We start from the raw sequence: 16,792 nt of genomic DNA, 5'->3' as shown, positions 1-16,792 counted from the left end.
AGCCTTAAGCTCCTATTGAAGTGGCCATTAATTGCTGCCCTCGGATCTCTGCGTCCCAATAATAAGGCGAATGGAGCGCGTGCTTCATTCATTTGGTAAAGTAATTATCAGTCTGAAAGGAGTCCTGTGTTAGGAGCCCCCGTGAATTAACGTTCCAGCAAGCCACGAACGTTCTGGGCTTAGGTGCCATCTTCATTTGTCCGTCTAATTTGGAGTGTCTAGCCTGGTCTTCCTCTCGTCTTCCTCGTCCCCTGGTGGTATGGATTTTTCCGTTCTCACCGCGCCGGCATTTCGTCCAAATTAATCAAGTGGAATTAATCACCCATTGAATGGGCAGAACTGTGATTCCTAGAAACTGCTGAGGAATCCCGTGGCTGCTCGGACACGCCGCCTCCTCCATAACTTCGGATGCCTACCTCCACCGTGCAGATGCAGTCAGAGCTCTGGGTTCCGTTTGAAGGCCCCTGTCCTCGTATCGTAGCTCGGAGTGGCGTCTGGGCCAAGCGCCTGCTCCCAGACAGCTCCAGAGCTAGACTGTGGAATCAGAGGTATCTTCTCCAGCCTCCTTCATCTTCTCTTGCTTGTGCTCCAGTGTAGGAGATGATTTTGCCAGTGGTGTGTGTGTGTGTGTGTGTGTGTGTGTGGAGATGGTGATTCATGCACTCCCAAGAAAAACAGGCAGCCCTGCCAATGGGCCAGCGGACACCAGCGTCCCACCGGGGGAGTGAACTTGTTTATTCAAAGAGCCTTGACTAGTGGAACTCTGGTCTACACGTGTGTGCGTGCAGGCGTGCAAGAAATAATAATGGAACAAAACAGGACGAAAGAAGATATAAGAGCAAGAGAAAGGAAAGAGTGAGAGTGAGAGAAAGGAGAGAGTGAGAGAGAGAGAAAGAAGAGAGAGAGAGTGAGAGAAAGGAGAGAGTGAGAGAGAGAGAGAAAGAAGAGAGAGAGAGTGAGAGAAAGGAGAGAGTGAGAGCGAGAGAAAGGAGAGAGTGAGAGCGAGAGTAAAGAGAGAGAGAGTGAGAGAAAGGAGAGAGTGAGAGAAAGGAGAGAGTGAGAGAAAGGAGAGAGTGAGAGTGAGAGAAAGGAGAGAGTGAGAGTGAGAGAAAGAAGAGAGTGAGCGAGATAAAGGAGAGAGTGAGAGTGAGAAAGGAGAGAGTGAGAGTGAGAAAAAGGAGAGTGAGAGTGAGAGAAAGAAGAGAGTGAGCGAGAGAAAGAAGAGAGTGAGCGAGAGAAAGGAGAGAGTGAGAGCGAGAGTAAAGAGAGAGAGAGTGAGAGAAAGGAGAGAGTGAGAGTGAGAGAAAGGAGAGAGTGAGAGTGACAGAAAGAAGAGAGTGAGTGAGAGAAAGGAGAGCGTGAGAGTGAGAGAAAGGAGAGAGTGAGAGTGAGAGAAAGGAGAGAGTGAGCGAGAGAAAGAAGAGAGTGAGCGAGAGAAAGGAGAGAATGAGAGCGAGTGAAAGGAGAGAGTGAGAAAGGAAACACAGGAAGAGAGAAGGTTGGTCTTCTTCAGGGCAGTTTCCTGCCTCTCGCGGCTTCAGTCTGGAGAGTTGCCTTCAGCCATGTAGAGGGAGCCGAGGTAAGAGGGAAGCTGCCCTCACGTGGGTCGACTTCACGTGGCTCGACCCTGATGCAGCTGGGGGGGGACCGGAGTAACCCAATCTTCTGTCTCCAGCCTCTCCAGAATAACAGCGAGTCTATGTGTTGTTTGTCTGCTCCAGCCTCGCAACATGACCGAGCGGCTTCCCCACGGTGTGTGTCGCCATTGCAGGAGGCGGTCACGTGAGCACTGACCTTTAGTTAGAATTACCTGTGTGTGTAACGCAGCTTGTCCTGCCTCTCCTCGCCGTGCAGCGACGGCGTCCCACCGCCGGGCTCGTGAGATTTGGTGTAATCCGGTCACCAGAACAACAAGGAATCCGGCCATCTGTTAATCTACACTTCATGAAACGTAACCCGAGGCTGCGGTAATACGAGAGCCTTCGTTTTAAAGACCACGTGACTCTGTTTTAGTTTTATTTTTTATTAATGTTTGCTTTTTTGAAGATGAGACATGCTGCATGATATCAGAGGTCCAGAATGAGAGAAGAAAGCCTGTTAAAATCATCGCAAAACGCCATCAGCCTGAGCCTCTCTTAACTGTGTAGAGGAGAAAGAGACAGAACACGGTCTCTGTGGCTCTGTGTCAAGATGAGACACCATAGTGTGCCAGCATGTGGCCCGTTCACACACACACACTCACTCACACACACACACACACACACACACACACACTCACACACAGATGAGCTGCTGACTTTGGGAAACAGGGAACGAGGGCGTTAAATCCGCTTTTATTGAAGATTGGCTCTTTGAGTTAACAGCCCCTAACAAAAATCCACTGAGGTTTCCACGGTAACCACTCCACACATCTCATGTTGTGGACATAGTGGGAAATGAAGAGTTGATTGGTGAGGTGCACAACAACAGCTAGGGGTGGAATTAAAAAAGACAAGAAAGGGCGGGTCTTCTTGTCTTCTTTTTTTAAATTTTATATTAAGATTCTGTTATAATGCATGTTTAGATGATGAGGTGTGTCTATGTATATTCATGTGTGCTTAGTTGATGAGGTGTGTGTGTGTGTGTGTGTGTGTCTGTATATCCATATGTGCTTAGTTGATGAGGTGTGTGTGTATCCATGCGTGTTAAGTTGATGAGGTGTGTGTATATCCATGCGTGCTTAGTTGATGACGTGTGTGTGTGTGTGTGTGTGTGTGTGTGTGTGTGTGTGTGTGTGTGTATCCCTACGTGCTTAGTTGATGAGGTGAGTCTGTGTATATCCGTGTATGCTTAGTTAATGAGGTGTGTGTGTGTATCCATGCATGTTTAGTTGATGGGGTGTGTGTGTAATGTGTATATCCATGCGTGTTTAGTTGATGAGGTGTGTGTGTATTTCCATGTGTGCTTATTTGATGAGGTGTGTCTGTGTATATCCATGCGTGCTTAGTTGATGAGGTGTGTGTGTGTGTGTGTGTGTGTGTGTGTGTATATATATCCATGTGAGCTTAGTTGATGAGGTGCGTGTGTGTGTATCCATGCATGTTTAGTTGATGATGTGTGTGTGTGTGTGTATATCCATATGTGCTTAGTTGATGAGGTGTGTGTGTGTATATCCTTGTGTGCTTAGTTGATGAGGTGTGTGTGTGTGTATATCCTTGTGTGCTTAGTTGATGAGGTGTGTGTGTGTATCCATGCGTGCTTAGTTGATGAGGTGTGTGTGTGTGTATCCATGTATGCTTAGTTGATGAGGTATGTGTGTGTGTGTATCCATGTATGCTTAGTTGATGAGGTGTGTGTGTGTGTGTGTGTATATCCTTGCGTGCTTAGTTGATGAGGTGTGTGTGTGTGTGTGTGTATCCATGCGTGCTTAGTTGAAGAGTTGTGTGTGTATATGCATGCGTGCTTAGTTGATGACGTGTGTGTGTGTGTGTGTGTGTGTGTGTATATATCCATGTGTGCTTAGTTGATGAGGTGTGTGTGTGTATGTATCCATGTATGCTTAGTTGATGAGGTATGTGTGTGTGTATCCATGCATGTTTAGTTGATGAGGCGTGTGTGTGTGTGTATATCCATATGTGCTTAGTTGATGAGGTGTGTGTGTGTGTGTGTATGTGTATCCATATGTGCTTATTTGATGAGCTGTGTGTATATCCATGCCTGCTTAGTTGATGAGGTGTGTGTGTATATCCATGCGTGTTTAGTTGATGAGGTGTGTGTGTATATCCATGCGTGCTTAGTTGATGAGGTGTGTGTGTGTATATCCATGCGTGTTTAGTTGATGAGGTGTGTGTGTATATCCATGCGTGCTTAGTTGATGAGGTGTGTGTGTGTGTATATCCATGCGTGCTTAGTTGATGAGGTGTGGGTGTGTATATCCATATGTGCTTAGTTGATGAGTTGCGTATATGCATATCCAAGCCTGCTTAGTTGATGACATGTGTATGTATGTGTGTGTGTGTGTGTGTGTGTGTGTGTGTGTGTGTTTAGTTGATGAGGTGTGTGTTTATATCTGTGTGCTTAGTTAATGAGTGTGTGTGTTAATATCCACTAACCACCCAGATAATTGCCTTGCACTTACCCTCACAGATGACTTTATTACAAATAAAACTGTATTATGTTTATTTTAATGTAGATTTTTTTTCCCCTGGACATTTAATATTCCCTGAGAGTTGATGGATTAGCAGCTGAGGTAATGAAGGCCATCAGGACGTGAGCCGGGCGGAGCTAAACGCGCTGGACACCTAATCCCGATCCTAAACACGCCTAAACACAGGAAGGTTTCAGGTGTCCACTGTACAGAGAGAGAGAAAACAGTGGCCCGAGAGAGGTGGGGAGTGAGAGGTGTGTGTGTGTGTGTGTGTGTGTGTGTGTGTGTGTGTGTGTGAGTGTGTGAGTGTGTGAGTGTGTGTGTGTGTGTGTGTGTGTGTGTGTGTGTGTGTGTGTGTGTGTGTGTGTGTGTATGTGTGTGTGTGTGTGTGAGTGTGTGTGTGTGAGTGAGTGAGTGTGTGTGTGTATGTGTGTGTGTGTGTGTGAGATACTACCAGGAAGGGTTGGTTTGTAGCCAGCATACAGCTAATGGGGAATTATCAAACATGGCTATGCCTGAGTAATAAAGCATAGCCAGTGGTGTCTCAGCGGTTCTGGTACTGAACTAGTAATCAGAAGGTTGCCAGTTCAAGTCCCACCGCTGCCAGGCTGCCACTGTTGGACCCCTGAGCAAGACCCTCAAGTTGTCAGAGTTGTGTCAGGTAAATGTAATCTTCACCAAATGAAAGACAAGCTTGCTTACAAATACTAAATGTCTTGTTTTTTAGAATTCTAATGTATAATTAGAAATATATCTATTAGCAACTAAACTTTCCCGATCAGCTACCCCCATCAGACTCCTCCGTTTTGTGCCTTTACCTCTTTACCCTTTCACCCCTTCACCCCTTCACCCCTTTACCCCTTCACCCCTTTACCCCTTTACCCCTTTACCCCTTCACCCCTTTACCCCTTTACCCCTTCACCCCTTCACCCCTTTACCCCTTCACCCCTTTACCCCTTCACCCCTTCACCCCTTTACCCCTTTACCCCTTCACCCCTTCACCCCTTTACCCCTTCACCCCTTCACCCCTTTACCCCTTCACCCCTTTACCCCTTCACCCCTTCACCCCTTTACCCCTTCACCCCTTCACCCCTTTACCCCTTTACCCCTTCACCCCTTCACCCCTTTACCCCTTCACCCCTTTACCCCTTTACCCCTTTACCCCTTCACCCCTTCACCCCTTTACCCCTTTACCCCTTCACCCCTTCACCCCTTTACCCCTTCACCCCTTTACCCCTTCACCCCTTTACCCCTTCACCCCTTTACCCCTTCACCCCTTCACCCCTTTACCCCTTCACCCCTTTACCCCTTCACCCCTTCACCCCTTTACCCCTTCACCCCTTTACCCCTTTACCCCTTCACCCCTTTACCCCTTCACCCCTTTACCCCTTTACCCCTTCACCCCTTTACCCCTTTACCCCTTCACCCCTTTACCCCTTCACCCCTTCACCCCTTTACCCCTTCACCCCTTTACCCCTTCACCCCTTTACCCCTTTACCCCTTCACCCCTTCACCGCTTCACCCCTTTACCCCTTCACCCCTTCACCCCTTTACCCCTTCACCCCTTCACCCCTTTACCCCTTCACCCCTTTACCCCTTCACCCCTTTACCCCCCTTTACCCCTTTACCCCTTCACCCCTTTACCCCTTTACCCCTTCACCCCTTCACCCCTTTACCCCTTCACCCCTTTACCCCTTCACCCCTTCACCCCTTTACCCCTTCACCCCTTTACCCCTTCACCCCTTCACCCCTTTACCCTCCCACTCTTCCGCCCACCTTTCCTCCCTTCAGGCGGCGTCGTCGGCCCTCAGCAGCCTGGGTCACGTCTACACGGCCATCGGCGACTACCCCAACGCGCTGGCCAGCCACAAGCAGTGCGTACTGCTGGCCAAGCAAGGCAAGGACCAGTTGGCTGAGGCGCGCGAGCTGGGCAACATGGGCGCCGTCTACATCGCCATGGGCGACTTCGACAACGCCGTGCAGTGCCACGAGCAGCATCTGAGCATCGCCAAGGCGATGGGCGAGAGGCGCGAGGAGGCGCGTGCCTACAGCAACCTGGGCAGTGCCTACCACTACCGCCGCAACTTCGACAAGGCAATGTCCTTCCACACGCACGTGCTGGAGCTGGCACAGGAGCTGGAGGAGCGCGCCATCGCCATGCGGGCCTACGCCGGCCTGGGCCACGCCGCCCGCTGCATGCAGGACCTGGAGCGCGCCAAGCAGTACCACGAACAGCAGCTCGCCGTCGCCGAGGGACTCAAGGACCGCGCTGCGGAGGGGCGCGCCTCCTCCAACCTGGGTGAGAAGCGCCGGGGTGCAGGGTGGGCACGCGGTGGGGTACATTCATGTTCTGTCAGCTTCTGTCTTCAACCTTTTCACATCAGTCTAGAATGTTCAGGCACGTAAGCAGTGAATCAAAGTGAATCAAACACCGGCCTCCAACAGGAAGCGGGTTTTGGGATCTGACCGCTAGATACAGACATTCCCACCGTCACCCTGAGTGGCTGCTGTCTTGGGGTGGTGTGAGCCTGCATGTGTGCGAGCGGTGTGACCCCAGCAGCGGTGAGCGGACCCCAGGCAGATAGACACGGGAGCGATAACTGCTGTCGCTGATAAACGAGTGCGAGAGAAGACAGAGCCGGACTTGGAATGAACGCAAGTCGGTTGACGTGTAGATCCATTCAAAAAACCGCAAAGCACGCATCTGCGTTGGCTTGTGACGGAAGATGAATTTGCTTGTGTGTGATGGATGTGGGCTTGTCGGGACGTTTTCCACGGAGCCCAAGACATTCAAAACATTTCCGTGATGAAAGAAAACATCCAAACATTTACTCAAAGGAAGAAATGACAGAATCATGCTTATTTTGTTTTTTATACAGGCTGTTTGAGTGCAATCAGATGCGTTTTGTGCACCAGTCATTTCTCTATTTTAAAGCAAAAATGTGATTATGTTTTGTGTTTCGTTCTCCAATCATGTTTCTCCAAATGTGAACATCCCGTTGAAACGACACGGGGTTCTGAAATCCGCGGGTCTGTGATGGCTTCAGGTGTGCAGGCTGAGACAGTGTGGCTGGCCTTTCCAGCCTCTGTGTGCTTGAAACTTTATTGATCCAAGTCGTCGATATAGGATGCTGGGAAGGACAGCCAGTGCTTATAAAATTAACGCTCTCCCGCCGTGCCCATGACTACGGCTGCTTGGCAACAGTAATAGGTGAATTGATTGCAGCGTCAAAGATGGGGTTCCGAAGGAAAGCAAAAGAAGCAGATATTTCGGGATGAGTGGTGAGTCCTCCAGGTGCTGTTATGCGCTCGCGTGTAGAATTTCAATGTATGCACATAAACTGTTTCCTGTGCATGTATAGGAAATGCGATACGAAAACAACACTCATGTGGAAAGCACTGCCCCCAGTCTGCCACCACAACCACTCATATTTGCTTAATTCAGCCCTAAAGTTGTGACATCAGCTCCCCTCTGAGCTGTCTGATCCTGCTGTTCAGTCGCTATCAGGTAGGAAACATGAGCGCTCTGTCTCCCTGTTCCCTAACCACTCATCTTTTATTCAGAGGCATTTTGGGTTCGGTGGGATGGACGATATTTGAGCTGCGTACGTTGCAAATCAGAACCCTGTACAATATTGCTGAGTGGACTGCAATTGGAGGCACTGCTATTGGGGGACCACACACACACACACACGCACACACACATATACACACACGTACACACACACACGCATATACACACACACGTACACGCGCACACACACACACACACACACACACACACGTGCACACACATAAAAACGTACACAAACACGCACACAAACACATACACAAACACACACACACGCGCGTACACACACGCACATGCGTACACACACACGCATATATACACGCACACGTACACGCGCACACACACACACACACGCATATACACACACGTACACACACACACACGCATATACACACACACATACACGCGCACACACACACACACACACGTGCACACACATAAAAACGTACACAAACACGCACACAAACACATACACAAACACACACACACATGCGCGTACACACACGCACATGCGTACACACACACACGCATATATACACGCACACGTACACGCGCACACACACGCGCACACACACATAAACACGTACACAAACACACACACACTTACACGCACATACACACACACACACGCGCGTACACACACGCACATGCGTACACACACACGTACACACACACGTGCACACACACACGCATGTGGACGCACGCTTCATCATGAGAGGATGCAGCTTCTGCTTGCATCTCTGCCCGTTTCGTTGGGTTGGTTTGGGTGCAGTGCAATGGCCGCCAGCTCACTTGGCCTCTGCATTTATAACCGTTGGAGTCATTTGTAGAACGCCGCATGACGTTCTAAGCTTTTCTGGTGCCCACCGCACACCTTAATTCACACCTTAATTCACAGCACCATAGCATCCTTCCCCACTCAGCCACGGTCCTCCCTGCTCCATGTTGCCCTTCTCTCGCTAGCTTTCCCTGTGTAGTCTGGGCACAATCTGGCTAGCCTCTTCAGCTCCGGGGCTTTTGATCGGCTCACCATAGATTCCCGCCCGGATCTGGCCACGCTGTCCGTGGCGCTGCTTCTGTGGATTTTGGATTCAGCGCAGCGTCAGAGCAAAGCCGCCTGAGGAACAGAGAGAACGCTGGCAGCTCTTGAAATGGGTCACCGTTTATAAAAATGATCTTTTTCTAAACTGAGGTTTGCTGGGATTTGGCGGCCACTGAGCTATGCAAGTGTTAGCATTCCGCTCTTGGTATGGGAGCAGAGTCTGTTAGCTTGACAATGACAGTAATTTCCGACCCAGACTGAACAGGAGTTCTGTTATTCTGAAGAAATAAAAGTCAAATACCATCTCTTCCAAATCGTTAGTTGAGATTTGAACTACGTAGCTGGAGACACAGCTGTCAGTCAAAATGCAATTTACCTTTCCCTTCTCATGAAGGCAAACAAAGCACAGATTTTCCGGAGATTTCATTGTAAACAGGTCTGTTCTGTGTTTGTCTTCTTTTCTCCTTTAAGCTCTGCAGAGTGCCGTAAAGGACGTGATGGGCTACATTGCCGTGTTTAATGTCTGGCTTGTCAGGATTTTCAGTTGGAGCATACAGAGACAGGAAGTGCTAGATAACGGCAGAAGTCAGAACAGAGCAGAACGGCTCACGCAGAGACGCGGCTTTTGATGGATGTTCTTGTTTCTTCCTTTTTTACCGTTGACCTTTTGTGTTTTCCTCTGTCGATGGTGAAGTTCATGCAGTCACCTTCTGCCTGATGGATAGAGCAGTTTGGAGCAGTTTAATATGAAAGCCGCCTCCAGAGGACCTGTGCACAGAACCCTGGACACTAGTTAGGACACTGGACCACTAGTCAGGACACTGGACTGTGACACTAGTCAGGACACTGGACCGTGACACTAGTTAGGACACTAATCAGGATACTGAACTGTGACACTAGTTAGGACACTAGTGAGGACACTGGACCATGACCCTAGTTAGGACACTAGTGAGGACACTAGTTAGGATACTAGTGAGGACACTGGACCGTGACACTAGTTAGGACACTAATTAGGACACTGGACCGTGACACTAGTTAGGACACTAATCAGGACACTGAACCATGACACTAGTTAGGACACTAGTGAGGACACTGGACCGTGACATTAGTGAGGACACTAGTGAGGACACTGGACCGTGACACTAGTGAGGACACTAGTGAGGACACTGGACCGTGACACTAGTGAGGACACTGGACCGTGACACTAGTGAGGACACTAGTGAGGACACTGGACCATGACACTAGTTAGGACACTAATCAGGACACTGAACCGTGACACTAGTGAAGACACTGGACCGTGACACTAGTGAGGACACTAATCAGGACACTGAACCGTGACACTAGTTAGAACACAAGTGAGGACACTGGACCATGACACTAGTTAGGACACTGGACCGTGACACTAGTGAGGACACTGGACCGGGACACTAGTGAGGACACTAGTGAGGACACTGGACCGTGACACTAGTTAGGACACTAATCAGGACACTGATCGTCACACTAGTTAGAACACTAGTGAGGACACTGGACCATGACACTAGTGAGGACACTAGACCATGACACTAGTTAGGACACTAGTTAGGACACTGGACCGTGACACTAGTAAAGACACTAGTGAGGACACTAGTTAGGACACTAGTGAGGACACTAGTTAGGACACTAGTTAGGGCACAGGACCGTGACACTAGTAAAGACACTAGTGAGGACACTAGTGAGGACACTGGACCGTGACACTAGTGAGGACACTAGTGAGGACACTGGACTATGACACTAGTCAGGACACTAATCAGGACACTGAACCGTGACACTAGTGAGGACACTAGTGAGGACACTGGACCGTGACACTAGTGAGGACACTAATCAGGACACTGAACCGTGACACTAGTTAGAACACTAGTGAGGACACTGGACCGTGACACTAGTTAGGACACTATTGAGGACACTGGACCATGACACTAGTGAGGACACTGGACCGTGACACTAGTGAGGACACTAGTGAGGACACTGTACCATGACACTAGTTAGGACACTAATCAGGACACTGAACCGTGACACTAGTTAGAACACTAGTGAGGACACTGGACCATGACACTAGTTAGGACACTAGTTAGGACACTGGACCGTGACACTAGTAAAGACACTAGTGAGGACACTAGTTAGGACACTAGTGAGGACACTAGTTAGGACACTAGTTAGGACACTGGACCGTGACACTAGTGAGGACACTAGTTAGGACACTAGTGAGGACACTAGTTAGGACACAGGACCGTGACACTAGTAAAGACACTAGTGAGGACACTAGTGAGGACACTGGACCGTAAGGCTTTGCAAGTAGTTTGAAGCAGTGGCTAGCAGTGGCTAGTCTTCATACTGGGTTGCAGCCTTTGTGCTTGTAGAATTGGTTTTACCGCATTCAGAGGATTAAGAACAAAACACAGGAAGTTCAAAAAGCTTTGTGTAATTTCAGGAGACACAGACGCTGCCTGACAGTTAATAATCACAATGCCTTCCATTACTAAAGGTGCACTGTTAAGAATGGAACATCTTGCACACCCGGTGAGTATTAGTTGTACATCTGTTTTCATAAAGTTGTCAAATCCATGTCAAGGGACCCTAAAGCTTTGATGAGGAGAAAGCGCTCAGGCTGATTAATTCAGAACATGGCAGTCTCTGATGAGGGACAATACTTCAACTATGACAGCTACGTAATGAGTCCAAGTAGCAAAGGGATGAGGTTATAATGTCCGAGTTGGAAGAGAGGGCCATTTAAAGCTACGTTTCCCTCGCTGTGGGGAGGAGACCTGACCTGGGGAGAGCCGTAGAGTTGAAGTATGTTTGAAGGACTTGCCTATCTCCCAGTTCATCTCCCAGTTCATCTCCCAGTTCATCTCCCAGTTCATCTCCCAGTTTGCGTAGCCCAGCGTTAAACAGCCGGACTTGGATGTCTTGTTCCTCTCCCCTGCTACTTTTGCCAAGCCGAGCTGCTCTGAATTCACATTTGCCCCTGAGATGGTGTTTCGCCTGCAGTTGGTCCACTTTGAACCTCTGATATCATGAGTGAGCTGAAGGTACCCATTACATTAGGAATATGCAGCCATGTGTTTAAGTCCAACTACACAAACACACCTGGAAAACTAGAACATGTTGGAACTTGAAGGTACATTGAAAGTATAAAACTGTCCTAAATACACTAAAGTAGACATAATTGAAAAAACGAAAACTGCATAGAACTAGTGCACAAATCACAATGCCAAACATTGTTGATTTATTCAGTCTTGATTTATGAACTCCTGAAGTTTAGTTGCGTTCGTATCGATTTGGCAGCGTTCAGCCTCCAGTGGACACACTGCTGTTGCACGTGTACTACTAAGACCAGTTGTGTGGCAACAGCTCTCGGGGGGGATCGCAAGCTTCCTTCTTCCGAGCTTTTGTCAAATAATTATGAGTGTTTAGCACTTTTTAGTGTCTGTACCGCCAAGGGAATGCACCTCGGAAGTGTGTCATCCAGGGGCTTTGTCTTTCAAATGCTGCTCACTGATAAACAAGGAATCACAGGGTTAAGTATTGATAATTAGTCACAGAAGACTGGGATGATTTAAAAGGAAACATTTGAGAATGGAGAATGGCCCTGGTGGGCCCTCCGTGTCCGGGTTCTTGGCTGGCGCTGGGCCTAATTGGATTTTCCACATGCTGCTAATTTTGCCTTGGCACACTCTGATTGGCAGTGAACAGATGGACACTCCCGTCTCCCAGGTCTCCTGCACACACACACACACACAGCCACACTGGAGCATGCACCCTTGTCCCATGGCTCACCCAGCCCATTGGAGCTCCTCCAGTGCCAAACCACTCAGTCAACATTGGTTACAGGGCCCCCTATAAGGGCCCTTTCATCCCACATGCAAGTGAAGGTCTGTGGGTCATTCCCCAGGCTCTCCTCAGCTACGCGGCTCATTTCCGGCCGGCCCGGCTTCCTTGCCAATTCCGCACGCGTCACCGGCAGGCGCCCGGTGTCGGTCGCGCTCACACATCCAGTTTTCCGCTCATCCCAGCACTTTCCCTAAACCGTGGCGCTTAGCGGACGCCGCTTTGGTTTTGTGGAGGAAAGGAAGCGATTAGTGCTCGCTGCAATGTGGAAGCCAAATCACATGCACCCAAGATTAATGCCCCCACCCCCCGGCCGCCCTCAGACCTATTTTCCACCATAAGCCCTCATTAGCCCCACCTCCTCACCCACCCCACACCCACAGCTCTGCTCCTCTTTCCTTCAGATCCCACCATACACTCCAAGCAGAAGGGCTCGACCGAACTGATACTACTGTAATAATTATGTAATTGAAAAGCTCAGGGACAGGAGTGGAGAACCCCAAAATTGACAAGATTTCTTCCACAATAGACAAAAGCTGGTAGTTTTTGAAGTTTTTCATTTCAAGTTCTTGCGTCCTCCAGGTATGAAGAGATTGGACTGAGGAAGGCAGACTTGGAGCTGCCTTGATTATCCCAACATGCTCCTCCATTATTAACCATTCGGCTTGAATCATGTTCTCGGGCTTTTGAAAATGGCTGCATCTTAAGGCTCAGCTATATCGCTTCCCTTTGTAGACTGTGTCATGTTTACATTTGCTAATTTCCAGCCCAGAGACTGTTTTAAAAATGCACGACTAGTCTGCAGCCTCTTAACACACGCTCCAGTTTAGCCAGCAGAACTTTCTTGCAGACTATTTTTAATGTCAAGAAGGACATCGCGTGTAATCAGACGCAGTTTCAGAGCTGATTTTGAAGCAGAGCATGTGCTGCTCAAGGTAGCACCACGAAGGTACCGCTGGTTATGTTCTTGCAGAAAATTGATCAGAATCTTTCCCCTTTTCCTCACAGGAATAATCCACCAGATGAAGGGGGATTATGAGACAGCTCTCAGACTGCACAAAGCTCACCTGTCCATAGCACAGGAGCTGAATGACTATGCCGCCCAGGGCAGGGCCTACGGCAACATGGGAAATGCGTACAACGCCCTGGGTGCCTTCGATCAGGCCGTGCGCTACCACCGGCAGGAGCTGCAGATCTCCATGGAGGTCAACGATCGCGCCTCACAGGCATCCACCCACGGTAACCTGGCTGTGGCCTACCAGGCCCTGGGGGCACACGACCGCGCCCTGCAGCACTACCAGAACCACCTGAACATCGCCCGCGAACTCCGTGACATCCAGAGTGAGGCCCGCGCTCTGGGGAACCTGGGGAACTTCCACTGCTCGCGAGGGGAGTTCCCCCAGGCCGTGCCCTACTACGAGCAGTACCTCCAGCTCTCGCCGGACCTACAGGACATGGAAAGCGAAGGAAAGATCTGCCACAACCTGGGCTACGCGCATTATTGCCTGGGCAACTTTCAGGAGGCTGTCAAGTACTACGAGCAGGACCTGGCTCTGGCAAAAGACCTGCACGACAAGCTGAGTCAGGCCAAAGCCTACTGCAACCTGGGCCTGGCCTTTAAAGCCCTGGGGGACTACAGTAAGGCAGAAGAGTGCCAAAAGTACCTTCTGTCATTGGCCCAGTCGCTGAACAACTCTCAGGCCAGGTTCCGTGCCCTGGGAAACTTGGGTGACATCTTCTTGTGCAAGAAGGACGTGCCTGGAGCTGTGAAGTTTTACGAGCAACAGCTGGCCCTGGCACATCAGGTCAAAGAGCGCAAGATGGAGGCCAACGCTTACGCCGCGTTGGGTGCCGCCTACCGGATGCTGCAGAAATACGACAAGGCCCTCGGGTACCACACGCAAGAGCTTGAGGTGTACCAGGAACTGGGTGATGTCCAGGGCGAGTGCCAGGCACATGGCCACCTGGCAGCTGTCTATATGTCTCTGGGGAAGTACAGCATGGCCTTCAAGTGCTACGAGGAGCAGCTGGAGCTCAGCCAACGGCTGAAGGACCCCAGTGTGGAGGCACAAGTCTACGGCAACATGGGAATCACCAAGATCAACATGGGCGTGATGGAGGAGGCCATTGGTTACTTCGAGCAGCAGCTGGCCATGTTGCAGCAGCTCAGCGGCAATGAGGCTGTGCTGGACCGCGGCCGTGCCTATGGTAACCTGGGCGACTGCTACGATTCGCTCAGCGACTACGAGGAGGCCATCAAGTACTACGACCAGTACCTGTCTGTGGCGCAGAGCCTCAACCACATGCTGGACCAGGAGAAAGCTTACAGGGGGTTGGCAAATGGACACAGGTAAGAGTCCTTGTCAACCAGCCAGATGCCATAAGGTAACATGTAACTAGCCACCACTAGAGTGGTTGTATTATGGTTATGTTGCCGCTTTTCCCTGGAGACAGAGGGCAAATGAGTCGACATGTCAGGTTTCTTGCTTCCTATTTCAAAGCGATGTTTTCTGATGACAAAGATAACATAGACAGGAAAAGAGAAGAGGGAGTTTTATTTTCTTTAATTGTGAGACCAGAGACAGCAAAGGAAACAAACAACAGAAAACACAACACCACAGTCCAGGGCTTCACAGTACTGTAGAGAAAGTGCTGAGCTGCCTGGCTTCTCTTTAGCCAGGTCACCTCTCTGGTTTCATCGTGAGAGAGAGAGTGAAATTAATATGCACACAGGGAACAGAGTCAGCCAATACCAAGCCACGCCATCCAACCACCTCACACTAGACCACGCCCCTCTGTGCAGAGTCAGCCAATACCCAGCCACTTCCTTAGACCATCTCACACTAGAAAACACCCCAGAAATAAAACAAGATTCATTTATAATCCACTTGAATTAAGGTTCTTTTTCTGGGATTGAGATATTAGCCTGGTAAAGCTGTCGATGTACATGACAGTTAAAACAAGATTTGGGTCTTGACAGAGATGAGTACCGAGTAACTTTTAACTCTGGAGGTCGTGCTACACTGCGTATACGAGTCGATTCCCAAGACACGGCACAAGTCCAAGGAAACACACATCAGACTGAAGATGAAAACAGGCCCTGGCTACACATGGCTGCACGATCAGTCAACGCTGGCGTGCTTCTCAGATTGGGCCTGGGAATTTGTCACACGGGTACGGTTGCGGTTACCATAGGCCGTGATCGACGGAGCCGTCAGTCCGCAAGCCGTGCATATCCTTACGCCATCCCAGAAGCCTTAGCAGGGCACATCCTCCATCTGCCTTAATTAACATCCAATCAGCTGCTTAAGTGCCCCGATGTCATCCCAGAGACCCTGCCCCACCCACTACCCCATGCCGTTGCATTAACCCCCTGCCCTGAAAATTAGATGCAGCCCCCCCGCCTAAGCATATTGGCATATGGGAGTTAGATGAACGCTCAGTGGCTGTCAGAGAAGACGCTACCAGTCTGAGTGGTTGTGGGGGGCGGAGAGGCATACGGGGGTCCCATCCATGTGGAGTCCCAGCTAAAAGGTAAATTACATCGTCAGTAGGGACAGTGAGGCTGGTCCATTGGTCCCCAACCCCCCAGTGGAGAGAAAGCGCGCCTCTCTGATCCTGGAACATCCAACAGGAAGCTCGTGGAGGGCCAACATTAAAGGCTGTTTGTTTTATTTCCGTTTGACATAAATGATGGCAGCATAATTTTGAGGTGCAGTGAAGCATGGCTTCTTCAGCACGTGTTCGGTAGCCCCTTCGTACGAACACAGTCGGTTGTTTTAATTCTGTGGCGGGACAGTGTTGGCTGGTGTTTTCAGCCTACACCTGCGCAGATACACCTCTCCCACAGGACTCCACTTTATGCATTTCTCATTCAGAATTAGGCTATGGGTGGTGTGCTGCATGGAGCACTTCCTGTCACTGTATCCAGTGCTTACGCTGGATGCGTGTGTGTGTGTGTGTGTGTGTGTGTGTGTGTGTGTGTGTGTGTGTGTGTGTGTGTGTACTGTGAGGTCCCCTGAGATGGGGTCTTAGCTATGCGAATCTGGAGCAATATTGCTGCTGTATTTTAAGAACCATTCTTTGGCTTTCCCCTGGTTATTAAAAGAGATCAATAAAAAGTCGTCCGGATTCAGTCTCTTGGCACGCTTGATAGCGATACTCTGTTAAATTTGCAGAGATTTGT

General features: G+C 49.7%; 1 protein-coding gene across 12 annotated transcripts in view; it reads left to right on the top strand.

Annotated features, from left to right (window-relative positions):
• The window catches only part of ttc28 (tetratricopeptide repeat domain 28), a 153,923-nt gene that overhangs the window by 113,478 nt on the left and 23,653 nt on the right, over nt 1-16,792 (top strand). For 10 of the 12 annotated variants that reach the window (XM_035535197.2, XM_081702860.1, XM_081702862.1 and 7 more), the window contains 2 exons: nt 5,918-6,425; nt 13,615-14,956. In XM_035535197.2, the coding sequence (XP_035391090.1) occupies nt 5,918-6,425; nt 13,615-14,956 (1,850 nt within the window). Of the gene's footprint in view, nt 1-4,429; nt 4,788-5,917; nt 6,426-13,614; nt 14,957-16,792 lie in introns of those variants that run through there. The other 2 variants (XM_081702869.1, XM_081702870.1) reach the window with 2 other exon arrangements.

The sequence above is a fragment of the Electrophorus electricus genome, chromosome 19, assembly GCF_041902795.1.
Source record: "Electrophorus electricus isolate QZ-2024a chromosome 19, ASM4190279v1, whole genome shotgun sequence".
NCBI classification, from domain to species: Eukaryota; Metazoa; Chordata; class Actinopteri; order Gymnotiformes; family Gymnotidae; genus Electrophorus; species Electrophorus electricus.
The sequence above is the reverse complement of the archived record's forward strand: the minus strand, read 5'-3'. Positions and strand labels throughout refer to the sequence as shown.